Source organism: Vanellus vanellus (genome assembly GCF_965231255.1).
Source record: "Vanellus vanellus genome assembly, chromosome: 31".
Taxonomy (NCBI): domain Eukaryota; kingdom Metazoa; phylum Chordata; class Aves; order Charadriiformes; family Charadriidae; genus Vanellus; species Vanellus vanellus.
Window position 1 is genome coordinate 74854 of NC_138936.1, and position 20329 is coordinate 95182.

The 20329-nt window shown below is 65.3% G+C and overlaps 1 protein-coding gene across 2 annotated transcripts; it reads left to right on the forward strand.

Annotated features, from left to right (window-relative positions):
* Positions 1–2510: 2510 nt before the first annotated feature.
* Positions 2511–19991, forward strand: SYMPK (symplekin scaffold protein). Of its 2 annotated transcripts, XM_082496764.1 has the most exons (27): positions 2511–2529; positions 5141–5253; positions 6490–6555; positions 6639–6692; positions 6789–6862; positions 7158–7284; positions 7373–7622; positions 7712–7882; positions 11365–11604; positions 12526–12680; positions 13563–13713; positions 14246–14459; positions 14551–14701; positions 14792–15027; positions 15247–15328; positions 15414–15527; positions 15607–15754; positions 15826–15986; positions 16063–16171; positions 16240–16340; positions 16428–16518; positions 16967–17068; positions 17171–17358; positions 18932–19108; positions 19232–19318; positions 19401–19652; positions 19763–19991. In XM_082496764.1, exons 2-27 carry the CDS (start codon positions 5149–5151, stop codon positions 19925–19927), a joined length of 3771 nt encoding a protein of 1256 aa, XP_082352890.1. In that variant the 5' UTR covers positions 2511–2529; positions 5141–5148; the 3' UTR covers positions 19928–19991. The 2 variants fall into 2 exon arrangements, with proteins under 2 accessions (XP_082352890.1, XP_082352889.1); XM_082496763.1 differs by lacking the exon at positions 2511–2529 and having other exon boundaries at positions 4811–5253.
* The last annotated feature ends 338 nt before the right edge of the window (positions 19992–20329 follow it).

The window sequence follows — 20329 nt, forward strand, 5'->3', positions numbered from 1 at the left end:
CCCGCCTCCCGCCTCCGCATAGCTATTGGTTTCTATGGCTGTCAGTCACTCTCCCTGAGAAGGGGAGGCGTGACCCGCGCCCTTGGCGTACCCTGCTGGGAAGTTCGACGCCGGCGCCGGGGAGGCCCCGCCCCCTTGCATTGATAAGGACTTGGCCCCGCCCCCTCTCATTGATAACTGCAACGCTCCGCTCCATTCATGCCCGCGGGGACGGCGGCAAAACGGCAGGGGGGGACCCGGCGGGGGTGGGCGACACGGATGGACCCACGGGTGACCGTGTCCGTGGGTCTGCCCGTGAGGCTCAGAGCAGCCTTGTTGGTGGTGGCACCCTGGGGACGGTGGTCCTCGCTGATGGCACCGTCAGCATCCTTGGTGGCACCATGGGGACAGTCAATGACACTGTGGGGACCCTTGGTGGCACCATGAGGACCATGGACTTCTCCAGTGACCCTGTGTCCATCTTCAGTGGCACTTTGGGGACTGTGGGCACTGTCGATGGCACTGTCAGCATCCTTGGTGGCATCATGGGGACAGTCGATGACACTATGGGGACCCTTGGTGGCACCATGAGGACCAGGGACTTCTCCAGTGGCTCTGCGCTCATCTTCAGTGGCACTTTGGGGGACTGTGGGCACTGTCAATAGCACTGTCAGCATCCTTGGTGGCACCCTGGGGACTGTTGATGATGCCATGAGCATCCTTGGTGGCACTGTGGGCATTCTTTTTGGCACCCTGGGAACCTTTGGTGGCACCATGGGGACCACAGGCTTCTCTGGTGGCCCTGTGCCCATCTTCGGTGGCATCCTGGGGACTGTGGGCCCTGATGGTGGCACCGTCAGCATCCTTGGTGGCACCATGGGGACAGTCAATGACACTATGTGGGCATCCTTGGTGGCACTGAGGACCAGGGGCTTCTCCGGTGGCCCTGTGTCCATCTTCAGTGGCACTTTGGGGACTGTGGGCACTGTCGATGGCACTGTGAGCACCCTTGGTGGCACCACAGGGACAGTCAATGATACTATGTGGGCATCCTTGGTGGCACTTTGAGGACCAGGAGCTTCTCTGGTAGCCCTATGCCCAACTTCGGTGGCACCCTGGGGGCTGCGGGCCCTGTTGGTGGCACCGTGAGCATCCTTGGTGGCACCATGGGGACCGTCGATGACACTGTGGGGACACTTGGTGGCACCATGGGCTCTCTGAGGGGACCCTCTGAGGGGGTTCAGTGAGAAGGAACCTCCAAGAGGGCTGGGGGGGGGACGACACAACCCTCAGAGGGGACCCTCTGAGTGCTCTTTGCTGTGGGGTGACCCTCCAAGGGGACCCTGTTTGGGGTCTCTGCCGAGAGGGACCCCAGCAAGGGAGGAGGAGGAAGAGGGGTCCCGGTGGCACGGCCACGCCACGACCCCGCAGTGCCATAACAAGAATCGGCACCGCCATGCCATGACCGCCACCGCTCGAGGAGGTGATGGCCGAGCGCCGTGGCCCGGTGATGTGCCACGTGCCCGGCAGAGCCGAGCGAAGCCGTGCGTGGCCATGCCAAGGACCGGCCGGGAAAACCGCCGGCAGCGTGGAGACGCCGGGCCGCCCTTGCCGGCTGCGCTCCCTCCGAAGACCATGCACCAGTGCGACGAGTCTTCACCTTCGCCACCGCGCTCCGGCCCGGATTTGGACACCCCGGCAGCGCCGGCGTGCCAGGCCCGGAGACGTGGCTGTCCGGGGAGTACGAGAACCTCTGGGGCGGCGGTGAATGGCGGCTTTTAAGCGAATTCTTCACCAGATCGGTCTCCTTCCTCTGCCGGCACCCGAAACCTCACCGCAGCGGCACCCACTGCGCTGCCACCGCCGCTGCCGGGCGTCACCGGACGAACCGCCAGCGAGCGTACTGTGCCGCCGTGGGTCTGTCATCGCCGCGCCGAAGGCCATGCTGGCAGCGGAAGGTGGGGGGGGACACCCCCCCACTCGCCATGGTGCCACCACACCGGCTCTGCCGCTCCTGTGGGGTGGGGGGTGCCGCCGCGGTGGCGGGGGGGGTCACTGCCATCTTGGCTGGCGATGGCCACCTCAAGAGGGAAGGGGAGCCTCGCTGTGCCTCAGTTTCCCCCTCCCCTCCGGGTGGTGTTTTGGGGAGGGGGGGGACAAGTGGCTGTCCCCTGAGGGGGGGAGCGGGGGGGGGCAAAACTGTGTTGGCTTTGCTGGGGGCTTTTTTGGTCAATAAAGTGGGTTTTTTTTTGGAGGGGGGGTGGTTACGCTGTGTGTTGGCTGTTTTTCTGGGGGGGGGGGGGTGTAGAGTGGGGGGGGGGTCCTGAGGAGCTGATGGGGGGGGGCAATTGGGGAGGGCTGCGGGGCAGTTGGGAGGGGGGTGTGCCCCCCCCTCCCGCTTTCCCCGCTCTGCGCATGCGCGCAGCGCCCCTCCGCCGCCGGCTCCCGCGGAGGCGGGGCCTAAGAAAGCGCGTGACCGGAAGCGCCGCGCTGGGGGCGGGGCTACGCCTGCGCAGTAGTGCGGAGCGGCTGTTGAGAGGGAGAGCGGCGGTGAGGGGGATGGGGGGGGGTTCTGTAGGGGCTTGTGGTGGGTGGTGGGTGGTGGGTGGTGGGTGGTGGGTGGTGGGTGGTGGGTGGTGGGTGGTGGGTGGTGGGTGGTGGGTTCGGTGGGTGTCCATAAGGGCCTGCGGGGGGGGAATGGGCTCTATAGGGGCCTGTGGGGTCTTCATAGGAGCCTGTAGTGGGGCTTGGGGGGGCTCCATAGGGCATTTTGGGGTGGGGGGGTGGCTCCATAGGGCCCTGTGGGGTGGGGGGGGCTGTCTCCATAGGGCTCTGTGGGGTCTATATGGGCTCCATAGGGCCCTGGGGAGTGGGAGGGCGGCTCCATAGGGGTCTGCGGGGTGGGAGCTCCGTAAGGGCCTGTGGGGTGTGTATAGGCTCTGTAGGGGCCTGTGGGGTCTCTATAGGGGCCTGTAGTGCCCTTTGGGGGGGCTCTATAGTGCCCTTTGGGGTGTGTGGCTCTGTAAGTGCCTGTGCGGGCTCTATAGGGGCTCTGCAGGGCCCTTTGGGGTGGCGGGATGGCTCTGTAGGGCCCGTGGTGTACATGTGGGCTCTATAGGGGCCTGCGGGCCCTCTATAGGAGTCTGTAGGGGGAGGGGGCCTCTGTAGGGCCCTTTGGGGTGGGGGGATGTCTCTGTAGGGCCAGTGGGTGCATGTGGGCTCTATAGGGGCTTGTAGTGGAGGGGGGCTCTGTAAGGGCCTGTGGGGTGTGTGGGCTCTATAGGGGCCTGTAGTGGGGGGCGCTTTGTAGGGCCCTGTGAGGTGTGTGTGGGGGGTGGCTCCATAGGGGCCTGCGGGGTGGGGGCTCTATAAAGGCCTGTGGGGTGTGTATGGGCTCTACAGGGGCCTGTGGTGTCTCTACAGGAGCTATGTAGGGGTTGGGGGGGGTCAATAGGGCCCTTTGGGGTTGGGGGGTGGGGGCAAGGGCTCCATAAGGGCCTGTGTGGGGTGTGTGGGCTCTATAGTGTCCTGCGGGGTCTGTATGGAGGACCGGGGGCTGTATAGGGGCCTATAGTGGGTGGAAGGCAGCTCCGTAGGGCCTGGGGGGGGAGGGCAGGGCTCTATAGGGGCCTGTGGGGTGGGTAGGGGGTATCTATAGGGCTCTGGAGCTCATAGGACCCTGGGCCATGTGTAGGGGGTGGAATGCTCAGGATGGTGGTGCTCTATAGGGAGTGGAGGTCCTGTGGGGCTGGGGGGCATATAGGTTCCCATAGGAGTCTTGGGGGCAGGGGCAGCAAAGGGGCTCTGTAGGGCACTGTGTGGGGCTATAGGCACCTATAGAGGTTGAGGTGGGTGTGGGTGGAGGCTCCATAAGGGCCTGAGCGGTGTGTCGGCACTATAGGGTGTATATGGACACGGGGTGTGTGAAGATGGGGTGCCATAGGGGGGGTGGAGGCACTGTAGGGGTGGGGGCTGTAGGTTCCTATAGGGGTGGGAAGGTTAGTAGGGGCCAGGATTGTGTTGGAAATGGGGCTTTATAGGAGGTGGGAGCCCCTGGGAGGATGTATGGAGGGAGGGCTTTCTATAGGGTCCTGTGCTGCGGTGGGGGGAGCTCTGTAGGGCTGTATGGGGCATTTCTGGGCCATATAGAGTGTCCTAGGGCTGTATAGGGCATCCCAGGGGCTGCACAGGGTGTCTCTGGGACATATAGAGCATCTTGGGGCTGTATGGGGTGTCTCTGGGCTGTATAGAGTATCTGGGGGTCATATAGGCTATGGCAGGAGCTGTACAGGGCATCTCTGGGTCATATAGTGCATCGTGGGGACATGCAGGGCATCCCAAGAGCCATATGGGGTGTCTCTGGGCTGTATAGAGTATCCTGGGGCTGTACAGGGCATGAGAAGCTCTACAGGGCATCTCTGGGTCATATAGTGCATCCTAGGGACATATAGGGCATCCCAAGGGCTGTATGGGATGTCTCTCTGCCGTGTGGGGCATGGCAGGGGCTGTGTGAGGCATTTCTGGGCCATATAGAGCATCTGTGGGCCGTATGGGGCATTCCAGGGGCTGTGTGGGGTGTCTCTGGGCCCCATAGGGCATCCTGGGGCTGTATAGGGCATCCTAGGGCCTTATAGGGCATGGCAGGGCCTGTATGGGGCATCACTGGGCCGTGTAGAGCTTCCGGGGCCATATGGGTCATCCAAAGGGGTGGGGGGGGCATCTCTGGGCCATATAGAGCATCTGGGGGTTGTATGGGTCATCCCAGGGGCTGTGTGGGGTGTCTCTGGGCCCTATACGGCCATACAGGGTATGGCAGGGGGTGTTTCTGGGCTGTGTAGGGCATTCTGGGATCATATAGGTCACGGCAGGGGCTGTCTGGGGTGTCTCTGGTCCCTATAGAGCATCCTAGGGCTGTATAGGGCATCCTGGGGCCATATAGGGTATGGCAGGGGCTGTATGGGTCATCTCTGTGCCATATGGAGCGTCCGGGAGCCATATGGGTCACCGCAGGGACTGTGTGAGGTGTCTCTGGGCCCTATAGAGCATCCTGGGGCCATATAGGGCACGGCAGGGGGTGTGTCTGGGCTGTATAGGGCCATAAAGGTTGTGGCAGGGGATATATGGGGTATGATGGCCTTGTGTGTGTGTTCCCCCCCTCCAGGCAGGGCCATGGCGGGGCCGGGGGGGGCCGAGGGCCCCAGCCCCCGCCGGAGCGTGGCTTCCCAGTTCTTCAGCGAGGAAGAGAGCGGGGACGGCCGGAGCACCTCTGAGCGGGTGGGCACGGGGGGGGGGAAACAGGGCCCCTGGGATCCACTGGGCGGGGGGGGATGGGAACACTGGGATCCAGGGGGGCGCAGGATCCAAGGGAGGTGGGTGGGCAGGGTCCCCGGGATCCACTGGAGGGGGACAGGATTGCTAGGATCCACTGGGGGCGGGGGCAGGGTCCCTGGGATCCACTGGAGGGGGACAGGGTCCCTGGGATCCACTGGGGGTGGGGACAGGGTCCCTGGGATCCACTGGAGGGGGACAGGGTCCCTGGGATCCACTGGAGGGGGACAGAATCACTGGGATCCACTGGGGGTGGGGCAGAGTGCCTGAAATCCACTGGGGGGACAGGAACACTGGGATCCATGGCTTGGGGGGGGGGGGGGGGGCGGGGTCCCCGGGATCCACTGGAGGGGGCTAGGATCACTGGGATCCACTGGGGGTGGGGGTAGGGGCCCCGGAATCCACTGGGGGGACAGGAACACTGGGATCCCGGGGGTCGCAGGATCCAAGGGTGGTGGGTGGGCAGGGTCCCCAGGATCCACTGGAGGGGGACAGGACCACTGGGATCCATGGTGGGGGGGTGGACAGGGTCCCTGGGATCCACTGGATGGGTCAGGATCACTGGGATCCACTGGGGGTGGGGGCAGGGTCCCCAGGATCCACGGGGGGGGGGGAAGACATGGGACAGACAGGATCACTGGGATCCACTGTGGGGGGAGTCTGGGATGGGGGGGCCAGGATCCCCAGGATGGGAGGTGGGTCTGGGATCCAGGGGTGGGCAGGACCCCCGGGATTAGGGGGAGGGGGCAGGGGGGAATGATCCCGGGGGGGTGGGATCCATAGGGGTGGGGAGTCTGGGATGGGGGGGGGGGGGGCAGGATCCTTGGGCTACCCGGGGGGGGGGTGGGTGGGATCCACTGGGCGGATGGGTCTGGGATTGGGGGGGGGGGGGGGTGGGGCAGGACCCCCGGGGGGATCCATTAGGGGGGTTCTGGGATCGGGGGTGGGTGGGAGAGGATCCCTGGGATGAGGGGGGGCAGGGACTCTGGGATCCAGTGGGGTGGGGGAGCAGGATCAGGGGGGTGCAGGGTCCCAGGGATTCCGGGAATGGGGGGGGGGGGGGAGGGGGGTGAATCCAGTCTGGGGACGCAGCAGCCACCTGGAGGGGATCCAGCGGTGGCCCTGCGGGGTGGGGTGGGGGGACACTGGGGACACCCTCCTCTTCTTCCCACCCCCCCGCAGGTGGTGGATCTCCTCAACCAGGCAGCTCTGATTAGCACCGACTCCAAGATCACCATCCTCAAGCAGGTGAGGTGGTGGCCGCATCCTGTGCCGGGGCTGGGGGGGCACAACACTATTCCCATGTCCCCATTGCGTCCCTCTGTCCCCAGGTGCAGGAGCTGATCATCAACAAGGACCCCACTCTGCTGGATAACTTCTTGGATGTGAGTTGGTGGGGGGGACACACGGATCAAGGAGGGGGTGGGATGGATCCAGCCTGGTGCTGAGCACGCCCCCCGTGTATGTTCTCCCGCCCCCAGGAGATCATCGCCTTCCAGGCTGATAAGTCGATCGAGGTGCGAAAGTTCGTGGTGGGCTTCATCGAGGAGGCTTGGTAAGGTGGGGGTGTCCGGGCCAGGGATGCAGGGGGCTCAGCACCCACTTGGAGGGGTGGGTGTCACCCTTTTGGGGGTGGGGGTGGGGCATGTGGGTGCTGAGCACCCGTTCTCCAGCCCTGGGGACGCTTGGCAGCATCGCAGGGGACGGATGTGCTCCATCCAGGCTTTTGGGGACACAGGCAGGAGGAGGTGTGGGTGCTGAGCACCCCCTTCTCCCAGGGGCTGTCTTGTGTGTGTCCCCCCACCCATTTGTGTGCCCCCCCCCCCAAATTGTGTGCCCCCTCCACCCAGCAAGCGGGACATCGAGCTGCTGCTGAAGCTGATCGCCAACCTCAACATGCTGCTGAAGGACGAGAACGTCAACGTGGTGAAGAAAGCCATCCTCACCATGACCCAGCTCTACAAGGTGGCCCTGCAGGTGAGGCACCCTTGGGTGCTGGGAGAGGGGCGAGGGGGGGGCACCCATGGGTGCTGGCGGGGGAGGTTTAACCCCTCCCTGCCCACAGTGGATGGTGAAGTCAAAGGTGATCAGCGAGCTGCAGGAGGCTTGCTGGGAGATGATGGCGGCCATGGCCAGCGACATCATCCTCCTCCTGGACTCGGACAACGATGGCATCCGCACTCACGCCATCAAATTCGTGGAAGGGCTCATCATCACCCTCTCGCCCCGCATGGCCGACTCCGATGTCCCCAAACGGCACGAGAACGACATCAGCCTGGAGCGCATCCCCAAGGACCACCCCTACATCAAATACAGTGAGGCCGGCAGGCGGCGCGGCGGTGGGGTCCCCTCCGAGATGGGGTGGAGGGGACACCCAGCTGAGCGTCCCCCCGTGTCCCCGCAGACGTGCTGTGGGAGGAGGGCAAAGCCGCCCTGGAGCAGCTCCTCAAGTTCATGGTGCACCCGGCCATCTCCAGCATCAACCTGACGGCGGCGCTGGGTTCCCTGGCCACCATCGCCCGCCAGCGGCCCATGTTCATGGCCGAGGTCATCCAAGCCTACGAGACCCTCCACGGTAAATGGTGCCTTGCCGGGTGTCACCGTCACCCGTCGGAGTGCAGTGTCCCTGGTGCTGGCCGGTCCCCCCCACAGCGCTTGTAGGGTGGGGGCGGTCCTGGGTCCCCAAATGTCCTCAGTCTGGGGTCCCCACGCGAAGCTGGGGACCCAAATGTCCTTGATCCTGGGTCCCCAAGGTCCCTCCAGGAGGCTGGGGACCCAAACATCCTTGATCTGGGGTCCCCATGGAGGCCGGGGACCCAAACATCCGCGTTCGCAGGTCCCCAGGGTCCCCACAGGAGGGTTGGGACCCAGACGTCCTCAGTCCCACGTTCCCAAGGTCCCCACAGGAGGGTTGGGACCCAGACGTCCTCAGTCCCACGTTCCCAAGGTCCCCACAGGAGGTTTGGGACCCAGACGTCCTCAGTCCCGGGTCCCCAAAGTCCCCGTGAGAGGGTTGGGACCCAAACGTCCTTTGTCCCGGGTCCCCAAGGTCCCCAGGGGAGGCCTGAGACCCAAATGTCCTCAGTCCCAGGTCCCCACGGGAGGCTGGGGACCCAAATGTCCACGTTCCCGGGTCCCCAAGGTCCCCATGCGAGGCTTGGGACCCAAATGTCCTTGGTCCTGGGTCCCCAAGGTCCCTCCAGGAGGCTGGGGACCCAAATGTCCTTGGTCTGGGGTCCCCATGGAGGCGGGGGACCCAAACATTCGTGTTCACAGGTCCCCAGGGTCCCCACAGGAGGGCTGGGACCCAAACGTCCTCAGTCCCGGGTCCCCAAAGTCCCCATGAGAGGGTTGGGACCCAAACGTCCTTTGTCCCGGGTCCCCAAGGTCCCCACGGGAGGCCTGAGACCCAAATGTCCTCAGTCACAGGTCCCCACGGGAGGCTGGGGACCCGAATGTCCACGTTCCCGGGTCCCCAAGGTCCCCATGCAAGGCTTGGGACCCAAATGTCCTTGGTCCTGGGTCCCCAAGGTCCCTCCAGGAGGCTGGGGACCCAAATGTCCTTGGTCCTGGGTCCCCAAGGTCCCTCCAGGAGGCTGGGGACCCAAACGTCCTTGGTCTGGGGTCCCCATGGAGGCCAGGGACCCAAACATTCGTGTTCACAGGTCTCCAAGGTCCCCACAGGAGGGCTGGGACCCAAATGTCCTCAGTCCCAGGTCCCCAAAGTCCCCATGAGAGGGTTGGGACCCAAACGTCCTTTGTCCCGGGTCCCCAAGGTCCCCACGGGAGGCCTGAGACCCAAATGTCCTCAGTCACAGGTCCCCATGGGAGGCTGGGGACCCGAATGTCCATGTTCCCGGGTCCCCAAGGTCCCTCCAGGAGGCTGGGGACCCAAACGTCCTTGGTCTGGGGTCCCCATGGAGGCCGGGGACCCAAACATTCGTGTTCACAGGTCCCCAAGGTCCCCACAGGAGGGCTGGGACCCAAACGTCCTCAGTCCCGGGTCCCCAAAGTCCCCATGAGAGGTTTGGGACCCAAACGTCCTTTGTCCCGGGTCCCCAAGGTCCCCACGGGAGGCCTGAGACCCAAATGTCCTCAGTCCCAGGTCCCCACAGGAGGCTGGGGACCCAAATGTCCACGTTCCTGGGTCTCCAAGGTCCCTCCAGGAGGCTGGGGACCCAAACGTCCTTGGTCTGGGGTCCCCATGGAGGCTGGGGACCCAAACATTCGAGTTCACAGGTCCCCAAGGTCCCCACAGGAGGGTTGGGACCCAGACGTCCTCAGTCCCAGGTCCGCAAAGTCCCCGTGAGAGGGTTGGGACCCAAACGTCCTTTGTTCCGGGTCCCCAAGGTCCCCAGGGGAGGCCTGAGACCCAAATGTCCTCAGTCCCAGGTCCCCACGGGAGGCTGGGGACCCAAATGTCCACGTTCCCGGGTCCCCAAGGTCCCCATGCGAGGCTTGGGACCCAAATGTTCTTGATCCTGGGTCCCCAAGTTCCCTCCAGGAGGCTGGGGACCCAAACATCCTTGGTCTGGGGTCCCCATGGAGGCCGGGGACCCAAACATCCACGTTTGCAGGTCCCCAAGGTCCCCACAGGAGGGTTGGGACCCAAACATCCTCAGTCCCACGTTCCCAAGGTCCCCACAGGAGGGTTGGGACCCAAACGTCCTCAGTCCCAGGTCCCCAAAGTCCCCATGAGAGGGTTGGGACCCAAACGTCCTTTGTCCCGGGTCCCCAGGGGAGGCCTGAGACCCAAATGTCCTCAGTCCCAGGTCCCCACGGGAGGCTGGGGACCCAAATGTCCACGTTCCCGGGTCTCCAAGGTCCCTCCAGGAGGCTGGGGACCCAAACGTCCTTGGTCTGGGGCCCCCATGGAGGCCGGGGACCCAAACATTCGAGTTCACAGGTCCCCAAGGTCCCCACAGGAGGGTTGGGACCCAAACATCCTCAGTCCCACATTCCCAAGGTCCCCACAGGAGGGTTGGGACCCAAACGTCCTTTGTCCCGGGTCCCCAAGGTCCCCACGGGAGGCCTGAGACCCAAATGTCCTCAGTCACATGTCCCCACGGGAGGCTGGGGACCCAAATGTCCACGTTCCCGGGTCCCCAAGGTCCCCATGCGAGGCTTGGGACCCAAATGTCCTTGGTCCTGGGTCCCCAAGGTCCCTCCAGGAGGCTGGGGACCCAAACGTCCTTGGTCTGGGGTCCCCATGGAGGCCGGGGACCCAAACATTCGTGTTCACAGGTCCCCAAGGTCCCCACAGGAGGGCTGGGACCCAAACATCTTCAGTCCCACGTTCCCAAGGTCCCCACAGGAGGGTTGGGACCCAAACGTCCTTTGTCCCGGGTCCCCAAGGTCCCCACGGGATGCCTGAGACCCAAATGTCCTCAGTCCCAGGTCCCCACAGGAGGCTGGGGACCCAAATGTCCACGTTCCCGGGTCCCCAAGGTCCCTCCTGGAGGCTGGGGACCCAAACGTCCTTGGTCCTGGGTCCCCAAGGTCCCTCCAGGAGGCTGGGGACCCAAATGTCCTTGGTCCTGGGTCCCCAAGGTCCCTCCAGGAGGCTGGGGACCCAAATGTCCTTGGTCTGGGGTCCCCATGGAGGACGGGGACCCAAACATTTGTGTTCACAGGTCTCCAAGGTCCCCACAGGAGGGTTGGGACCCAAACATCCTCAGTCCCACGTTCCCAAGGTCCCCACAGGAGGGTTGGGACCCAAATGTCCTTTGTCCCGGGTCCCCAAGGTCCCCACAGGAGGCCTGAGACCCAAATGTCCTCAGTCACAGGTCCCCACGGGACGCTGGGGACCCAAATATCCTCGGTCTGGGGTCACCACAGGAGGGCAGGCACCCAGACATCCTCGGTCCTGTGTCCCCAGGGTCCCCACAGAAGGCTGGGGACCTAAACGTCCTCGGTCCCTTTCCTGAGCACCCACCTTTCATCACCTGGGCTCGTTCCCTCCCTCTTGTGGGCAGCAGACCCTGATGCCACCCAGACCGTGGTGTCCCATGTCCCCATGTGTCCCTAACATGATGTTCCGCCCCCCCCTCCTCGCAGCCAACCTGCCCCCCACCCTGGCCAAGTCGCAGGTGAGCAGCGTCCGCAAGAACCTGAAGCTGCACCTCCTGAGCGTCCTGCGGCACCCGTCCTCGGGGGACTTCCAGCCCCAGATCACCACCCTCCTCGTCGACCTGGGCACCCAACAGGCCGAGATCGCCCGCAGCATGCCCAGCCCCCGCGACGCCCGCAAACGACCCCGTGACGAGCCCGATGCCACCCTCAAGAAGATGAAGATTGGTGAGAAGCGGGGTGTCACCGTTGTCCCCTCCCCGGTGGCACTGTGCACCCTCGGGGCCCTCCCAGCTCCCTCGGGGGCATTAAATGCCCTCCAGGTCCTCCTAAAGCCAACCAGGGTTCTCTCAGTGCCCTCCTGGGGACATTGGGGACAGGTGGTGGCATTACAAGCCCTCCAAGGTCCTCCCAGTGCCACCCAGGGTCCTTCCAGTCCTTCCTGGGGACAGGTAGTGGCATTACAAGCCCTCCAAGGTCCTCCCAGTCCTTCCTGGGGACAGGTGGTGGCATTACAAGCCCTCCAAGGTCCTCCCAGTGCCACCCAGGGTCTTCCTGGTTTCTCCTGGGGATGGGTGGTGGCATTAAACACCCCCCAAGTCCTCTCAGTGCCCCTCAAAGTTCTCCTAGTCCCTTCCCGGTCACACTGGGGGTGGGTAGTGGCATTAAACACCCCCCAAGTCCTCCCAATGCCCCTCAGAGCCTTCCCAGTCCCTCCTGAGATCCTCTCAGTCCCTTCCTGGTCACACTGGGGGTGGGTGGTGGCATTAAATGTCCCTCAGGGTCCTCCGAGTGCCCTTCTGGGGGTGGGTGGTGGCATTAAACACCCCCCAAGTCCTCCCAGTGGCCCTCAGGGTTCTTCCAGTCCCTCCTGAGATCCTCCCAGTTCCTTCCTGGTCACACTGGGGGTGGGTGGTGGCATTAAATGCCCCTCAGGGTCCTCCCAGTGCCCTTCTGGGTGTGAGTGGTGGCGTTAAAGACCCCCCAAGTCCTCCCAGTCCTTTCCTGGAGACCATCGGTGGCACCGCAGCCGCCCCCCAACTCCTCCTGCTCCCTGTCTGGGGTCCCCACTGCCTGGTGGTGGCCGATCACCCCCTGGGGACCTCCAGAGGGGACCTCTAGGGGGGAAACTGACCCCCATCCTGGCAGAACCCCCCCTGGGTGAGGATGACGAGGACAAGGACATGGAGCCGACGATGGTGGCAACCCCCAAAGCTGGCGGTCAGGCCAGCGTCCCCTCGGACACGGACATCACCGCCGAGTTCCTGCAGCCGCTGCTCACCCCGGAGAACGTCGCCAACCTGGTCTGGGGGGACGGGGGGAAGTGGGGCTTACTGGGGGGGGCTGTGGGGCTTTGGGGAGGGATGGGGGGCTTTGGGAGGGGGCTTTTGGGGAGGGATATGGGGCTTTTGGGGGGGTGGTGGGGCTTTTGGGGAGGGATGTGGGGCTTTTGTGGGGAGTGGGGCTTTTGGGGAGGGGGGTGGCGCTTTTTGGGGGGGCTGTGGCGCTTTTTGGGGGGGCTGTGGCGCTTTTTGGGGGGATGTGGGGCTTTGTGGGGGACGTGGCACTTTTGGGGGGGGATGTGCTTTGAGGCTGGATGTGACACTTTTGGGGGGGCATGTGGGGCTTTGGGGGAGATGTGGGGCTTTGGGGGGGCATGTGGGGCTTTGGGAGGGGGCTTTGGGAGGGGGCTGTGGGGCTTTTGGGGGGGCTGTGGGGCTTTTGGGGAGAGGGGTGGGGCTTTTGGGGAGGGGAGTGGGGCTTTAGGGGGCGAGTGGGGCTTTTGGGGAGGGGGGTGGGGCTTTAGGGGGCGTGTGGGGCTTTTGGGGAGGGATGTGGGACTTTTGAGGGGGGCTGTGGTACTTTTGAGGGGGGATGTGGGGCTTTGTGGGGGACGTGGCAGTTTTGGGGGGGATGTGCTTTGAGGCTGGATGTGACACTTTTGGGGGGGCATGTGGGGCTTGGGGCATGTGGCGCTTTTGGGGGGGCTGTGGCGCTTTTGGGGGGGCTGTGGCGCTTTGGGGAGGGATGTGGCGCTTTTGGGGGGGCTGTGGCGCTTTGGGGAGGGATGTGGCATTTTGAGGGGAGGGATGTGGCACTTTGAGGAGGGATGTGGCACTTTGAGGAGCGATGTGGCACTTTGGGGGGGTCTCTAAAGCGGTGTCCCCCCCCCCTACTTTGTGCAGGTGCTGATCAGCATGGTGTACCTGCCCGAGGCCATGCCCGCCTCCTTCCAGGCCACCTACACCCCCGTGGAGTCAGCCGGCACCGAGGCGCAGATCAAGCACCTCGCCCGCCTCATGGCCACCCAAATGACGGCCGCGGGGCTCGGCCCAGGTGAGCGCGTCCCCTGTCCCCTCCCCTCCTCATCCCTCCCCTCCTTTTCCTCCACGGCAGCGCCTTTTCGGGGTGCTCGGCACGGGTGGTGGAGGAGCGGAACGTCACTCGAAGGAGAGCAGCAGCGATACGTTTTACGGAGGGGAAATAAGAATTTGAGAGAGTTGGAGAAGTCGGGTGGGATTTGACAAAGCTCAACAGTGGTTTGCCAGCATTCGTTAAGCTCGGTGGCAAGGTTCACCTCGTTAATTACTGCGAAGAAATAACATGGAAGGGAAAATAGAGATAAAATTTAGTTAGAAACGAGTTGGCTCCTGCTCAGGAGGATAGACAAGATACAGGTCTTCATTTTAGCTCCGGTATGTCATCCTGTACTTTTGGTTCTCTTGCGTTTTGGGGTTTCAAAACCACTTCTTGAACTATTTCTTGATGCCTTTACAGCTTTCCCGCTCACCCCGAGGACGTGAGGCCGGTGGCTCCTTAGCCCGAGCCGAGGGCTGGCGAGGAGTCAGCAGCCATCGTACTTTTTCAGGCGTGGAGCAGACGAAGCACCTGAAGGAAGAGCCAAAGGAGGAGAAGGCGGCCAAGCCGGAGAGCGTGGTCATCAAGCGACGGCTCTCGGCGCTGGCCCAGGGCCAGGCCATCTCGGTGCTGGGTGCCCAGGGCTCGGCCGCCAACCTGCTGGAAGAGGAAGCCCCCCAAGCCAAACGTCGCCCTGAGCCCATCATCCCGGCCACGCAGCCCCGGTGAGCCCCCCAGCCCTGCTGCTCCCCGGGGGCCGGGGGCACCCATGGGTGCTGATGGATCCTTTTTCCCCCTCCTCTTTCCTCCTCTGAGGCTGGCGGGCGCCGGCGGCCGCAAGAAGGTTTTCCGCCTGAGTGACGTCCTGAAGCCGCTGAGCGACATGCAGATGGAGAAGCTGAAGCTGAGCGCCGTCAAGCGCATCCTGCGCGCTGAGCGTGCTGTCGCCTGCAGCGGGGCCGCCCAGGTACGCCCGGCACCCCCTCGCTGTTGGGGGTGAACCAACCCCTCACCCCCTCAAATCTCACCCGGACCCTCTCGCCTCCCACCCCGGCAGGCCCGCGTGAAGATCCTGGCCTCGCTGGTGACGCAGTTCGAGGTGCCGCTGAAGAGTGAGGTGTTGGCCTTCATCCTCGATGACATCCGCGGCCGCCTGGACCTGGCCTTCGCCTGGCTCTTCCAGGAGTACAACGCTTACCTGAGCCACCTCCCCGCCGGCAGCCTGGAACGCTACGACGAGTGTCTCATCGGGCTCCTTGCCGGCCTCCAGGAGAAGCCCGACCAGAAGGATGGGTAGGGACGGCGCCACCGGGGAGGGGACGGTGCCATCAGCCACTTCCCCAGGCTCCGGAGAGCCGGCATGGTGGGAACTGCAGCTCTCGGGCCATGGACATCCCATCCAGATGGTCCCCAGGGTTGCCCATGTGTCCCCCCACCCCAGTGGCATCTTCACCCTGGTGGCATCTTCACCCCGGTGGTGGGTCCACCCTGCTGACGTCCATTTTCCGGTAGGATTTTCACCAAAGTGGTGCTGGAGGCGCCGCTTATCACTGAGAGTGCGCTGGAGGTCATCCGCAAGTACTGCGAGGACGAGGTAGGGACACACAGGGTTGGGGACACTCAGGGTTTGGGACATGGGGATGAGCCCCGGTGGCCCTCACTGCTGTCCCCCACCACAGAGCCGGACCTACCTGGGTATGTCCACGCTGCGCGACCTCATCTTCAAGCGGCCGTCGCGGCAGTTCCAGTACCTCCATGTCCTGCTGGACCTCAGCTCCCACGAGAAGGACAAGGTACTGGCGCGGGGCTCAGCCACCAGCGCCCCAGGGGACACCCCTGTCCCCACAATGGTGACACGCGGCCGCCCCGCAGGTCCGCCAGCAGGCCCTGCTCTTCATCAAGCGCATGTATGAGAAGGACCAACTACGGGAGTACGTGGAGAAGTTCGCCCTCAACTACCTGCAGCTCCTGGTGCACCCCAATCCACCCTCCGTCCTCTTTGGGGCCGACAAAGACACAGGTGAGTTTTGGGGACAGGGTGGCACCTACTGGGGGGTCCCCAGGGCTCCAATGATGCCGTGTGTGATGCAGAGGTGGCGGCGCCGTGGACGGAGGAGACCATCAAGCAGTGCCTCTACCTCTACCTGGCGCTGCTGCCCCACAACCACAAGCTTATCCACGAGTTGGCTTCTGTCTACACGGAGGCCATCGCTGACATCAAGCGCACCGTTCTGCGGGTCATCGAACAGCCGGTGAGACCCACGGCGGTTGAGGGGACATGGAGGGGGATGCGGTGGCCCGGTGACACTGACAGTGGCTCTCCCATAGATCCGCGGTATGGGGATGAACTCGCCTGAGCTGCTGCTGCTGGTGGAGAACTGCCCCAAGGGAGCCGAGACGCTGGTGACGCGCTGCCTGCACAGCCTGACGGACAAAGGTAGGGGACGAGGGGGACGTGGCGGGGTCACACGTGCCCTGTGGTGACGTGCCTCCCCCTCCTGGCAGTGCCCCCCTCGCCTGAGCTGGTGAAGAGGGTCCGGGACCTCTATCACAAGCGGCTGCCGGACGTGAGGTTCCTCATCCCTGTCCTCAACGGGCTGGAGAAGGTCAGAGTGTCCCCTCCATTTTTGTCCTCTCCCCTTGCGTCCCCTCCCCTCACGTCCCCCTGCTGAACGCTGCTGTTTCGGATGCAGAAAGAGGTGATCCAGGCGCTGCCCAAACTCATCAAGCTCAACCCCATCGTGGTCAAGGAGGTCTTCAACCGCCTGCTGGGGACACAGCATGGTAGGGGATGGGGACAGCCGGGGGACACGTGGCAGTCCCAGAGCCTGGCACCTCCCTAGGGACAGTCACAGTGCTCAATGTGGGGACAGGGGACCTCTCTGTGGTGGGACACCATGGAGCATCCCTGGGGACAGTCCCAGTGCTCACTGTGTGGACATGGAGCTGTCCTGGGGTGGGACATGGGACTTCCCTGGGGTGAGACACCATGGAGCATCTCTGGGGACAATCCCAGTGCTTGCTGTGGGGACATGGGACCATGGGACCTCCCTGGGGTGGGACATGGGACACAACACCTACCTGGGAAGAGCTGCAGGGACACAGGGTGATCCCAGGGACAGTCCTCGCCTCTGGGGCCACCACAGGCTGGGACACGGGCCCTGGCCACCAGCCCCCATCCCCAGCCTGCCCTCCTGAGGGACAGGGCCACCCCCATGCTGTCCCCTCGCAGGTGATGGCGCCTCGGCCGTGTCCCCGCTGAACCCGGGGGAGCTGCTCATCGCGCTGCACAACATCGACTCCTCCAAGTGCGACATGAAGTCCATCATCAAGGGTGGGTTGCCGTGGGGTGGGGATGGGGGGTGGGGGGTGGGGACGGCGCCCCCAGGTGCCACCCGGCAGGGAGGTGACACCTCCTCCTCCTCGTCCCTTCCAGCCACCAACCTGTGCTTCGCCGAGCGCAACGTGTACACGTCGGAGGTGCTGGCGGTGGTGATGCAGCAGTTGATGGAGCAGAGCCCCCTGCCCATGCTGCTCATGCGCACTGTCATCCAGGCGCTCACCATGTACCCCCGCCTGGGCGGCTTCGTCATGAACATCCTCTCCCGCCTCATCATGAAGCAGGTGTGGCCAATCCCATGGCCCTCGGCCCGTCCCGCTGGCCCTCGGCCTGGCCCTCTGTCCCTCGGCCTGTCCCACCATCCCGCTGGCCCTCGGCCTGTCCCGCTGGCCCTTGGCCTGGCCCTTGGCCTGGCCCTCTGTCCCTTAGCCTGGCCCTCTGTCCCTCGGCCTGTCCCACCATCCCGCTGGCCCTCGGCCTGTCCCGCTGGCCCTTGGCCTGGCCCTTGGCCTGGCCCTCTGTCCCTTAGCCTGGCCCTCTGTCCCTCGGCCTGTCCCACCATCCCGCTGGCCCTCGGCCTGTCCCGCTGGCCCTTGGCCTGGCCCTTGGCCTGGCCCTCTGTCCCTTAGCCTGGCCCTCTGTCCCTCGGCCTGTCCCACCATCCTGCTGGCCCTCGGCCTGTCCCGCTGGCCCTTGGCCTGGCCCTTGGCCTGGCCCTCTGTCCCTTAGCCTGGCCCTCTGTCCCTCGGCCTGTCCCACCGTCCCGCTGGCCCTCGGCCTGTCCCGCTGGCCCTCGGCCTGTCCCGCTGGCCCTTGGCCTGGCCCTTGGCCTGGCCCTCTGTCCCTTAGCCTGGCCCTCTGGCCCTTGGCCTGTCCCACCGTCCTGCTGGCCCTTGGCCTGGCCCTCTGTCCCTTAGCCTGGCCCTCTGGCCCTCGGCCTGTCCCACCATCCCGCTGGCCCTCGGCCTGTCCCGCTGGCCCTTGGCCTGGCCCTTGGCTTGGCCCTCTGTCCCTTAGCCTGGCCCTCTGGCCCTTGGCCTGTCCCACCGTCCTGCTGGCCCTTGGCCTGGCCCTCTGTCCCTTAGCCTGGCCCTCTGGCCCTCGGCCTGTCCCACCATCCCGCTGGCCCTCGGCCTGTCCCGCTGGCCCTCGGCCTGGCCCTTGGCTTGGCCCTCTGTCCCTTAGCCTGGCCCTCTGGCCCTTGGCCTGTCCCACCGTCCTGCTGGCCCTCAGCTTGGCCCTCGGCCCGTCCCGCTGTCCCTTGGCCTGGCCCTCTGTCCCTTGGCCTGGCCCTCTGTCCCTTGGCCTGTCCCACCGTCCCGCTGTCCCTCGGCCTGGTCCTCTCCCTCAGCCTGTCCCTTGGCCTGGCCCTCTGTCCCTCGGCATGGCCCTCGGCCTGTCCCGCCGTCCCACTGTCCCTCAGCCCGTCCCAATGTCCCTCAACCTGTCCCGCTGTCCCTCGGCCTTTCCCTCTGTCCCTGTGGGTGTCTGTCCATTCCCTCTCAATGTCCCCACATGGATGTCTGTCCGTCTGGCTGGGTGTCTGTCCTGTCCCACTGTCCCTGTGGGTGTCTGTCCGTTCCCTCTCAGTGTCCCCGTGCGGGTGTCTGTCCCCGTGGGTGTCTGTCTGTCCTGTCTCAGTGTCCCTGTGGGTGTCTGTCCGTTCCCTCTCAGTGTCTCCATGTGGGTGTCTGTCCCCCTGCGGGTGTCTGTCCCCCTGCTTGTCCCCCCTCTCTCTCCCCATGGGCAACCGCTGCTCCCCAGTGTCCCCCGGCTTACCAGGGCTGGGGGGGGGGGGTGTGTGTGCCCCCAGGGCCTCCCCCTGACCACCCCCCCCCTTTTTTTGCCCCCCCCAAGGTGTGGAAGTACCCCAAGGTGTGGGAGGGCTTCATCAAGTGCTGCCAGCGCACGAAGCCCCAGTCCTTCCAGGTGGTGCTGCAGTTGCCCCCCCCCCAGTTGGCCGCCATCTTCGACAAGTGCCCCGAGCTGCGGGAACCCCTTCTCAGCCACGTCCGAGCCCTCACCCCCCACCAGGTGACCGCCACCCTGAGGAGGGGACACGGGCCACCCCACCTTCCCCCCCCCCCCCAAGCTTGGAGGGGTGGCACGTGTCATCTCCCCCCCCCCGACTAACCCGCTGTTCCTTCCACCCTGTAGCAAGCGCACATCCCGCTCTCCACCATGGCTATCCTGGAGGCTTCCACCCGCCATGAGCCCGATGCCCGGGAGGGGCCGCCCGGAGAGGTGGGAGGCACCGGTGGGGGGGTGAGGGGGGGCTCCAACCCCCCCTGGGGATCTCCCCTCTCACCCCCGCTGTGCCCCCCAGGAGAAGCCCCCAAAGCGGGCCAGCGAGGAGGAGGCGGTCGCGAAGGGAAAGGTGACCCCCCCAGTCCCAGGGGGGGGTCCCAGCGCAGGGCCTCCCCCTTCTGCTGCTGCCACCGAGGCAACCCCCGAGTTGGGGGGGGCCGACCTCGACCCCCCCCCCATCTTTATCAGCGTCCCCGAGGATGAGGAGAGCTCGAGGGGGGATGGGTCCCCCCCTGATGCCACCGTGGAGCCCCCTGCAGCCCCCCCCAAGGTATGCAGCCCCCCCCCCCCAAAGTATACAGCCCCCCCCAAAAACCTGTGTGCCCCCTCTTGGGGGGGTGGGACATCTCTCACTGCCCCCCCCCCACTTTCTCTCTCCAGGACCCCCCTACCGGCACGGAGCCCCCCGCAGCAGGCCCCCCCTCGGCTGAGGCAGCCCCCAGCAGCCCTCCCTCCTCCTCAGAGCCGCCCCCCCCTGGCACCCAGAGCCCTGAGGTGCCCCCGGGGGGGGCTCCCGAAGCCCCCGCAGGGCCAGTGGAGGGCTGACGGGGGGTGGGTGGCCCCCCTCCAGGCACCCTGGGGTGCTGTGCTCAATAAAGGCGTGGGAGCAGCTCTAGGGCTGTGTCTGCTTTTGGGGGGGGGGGGGCCCTGCCCCCCCCTCCCCCGCGGGTTGGGGCACACCCTGCCCTCCCCTCCCACCACCACCCCCGTGGCGTTCGGGGCGGCCGCTGGGGGGCGCGCTGCCCCTCTGTGGGCGGGGCCTGGGTGGGCAGGGGCGGGGTTTCGGCGCCTCGTGGGTGGGGCTCGGAGTGGCAGCGGGAGGGATGGGCGGAGCCTAGTGCCTCCGCGGGGGAAGGGGGGCGTGGCCACGCGTGACTCAGCGCGTTGCCATGGTAGCGGCGGCGGCGCGCAGGCGGGGCGCTTCCGGCGGCGGGTGACGCCCTTCCG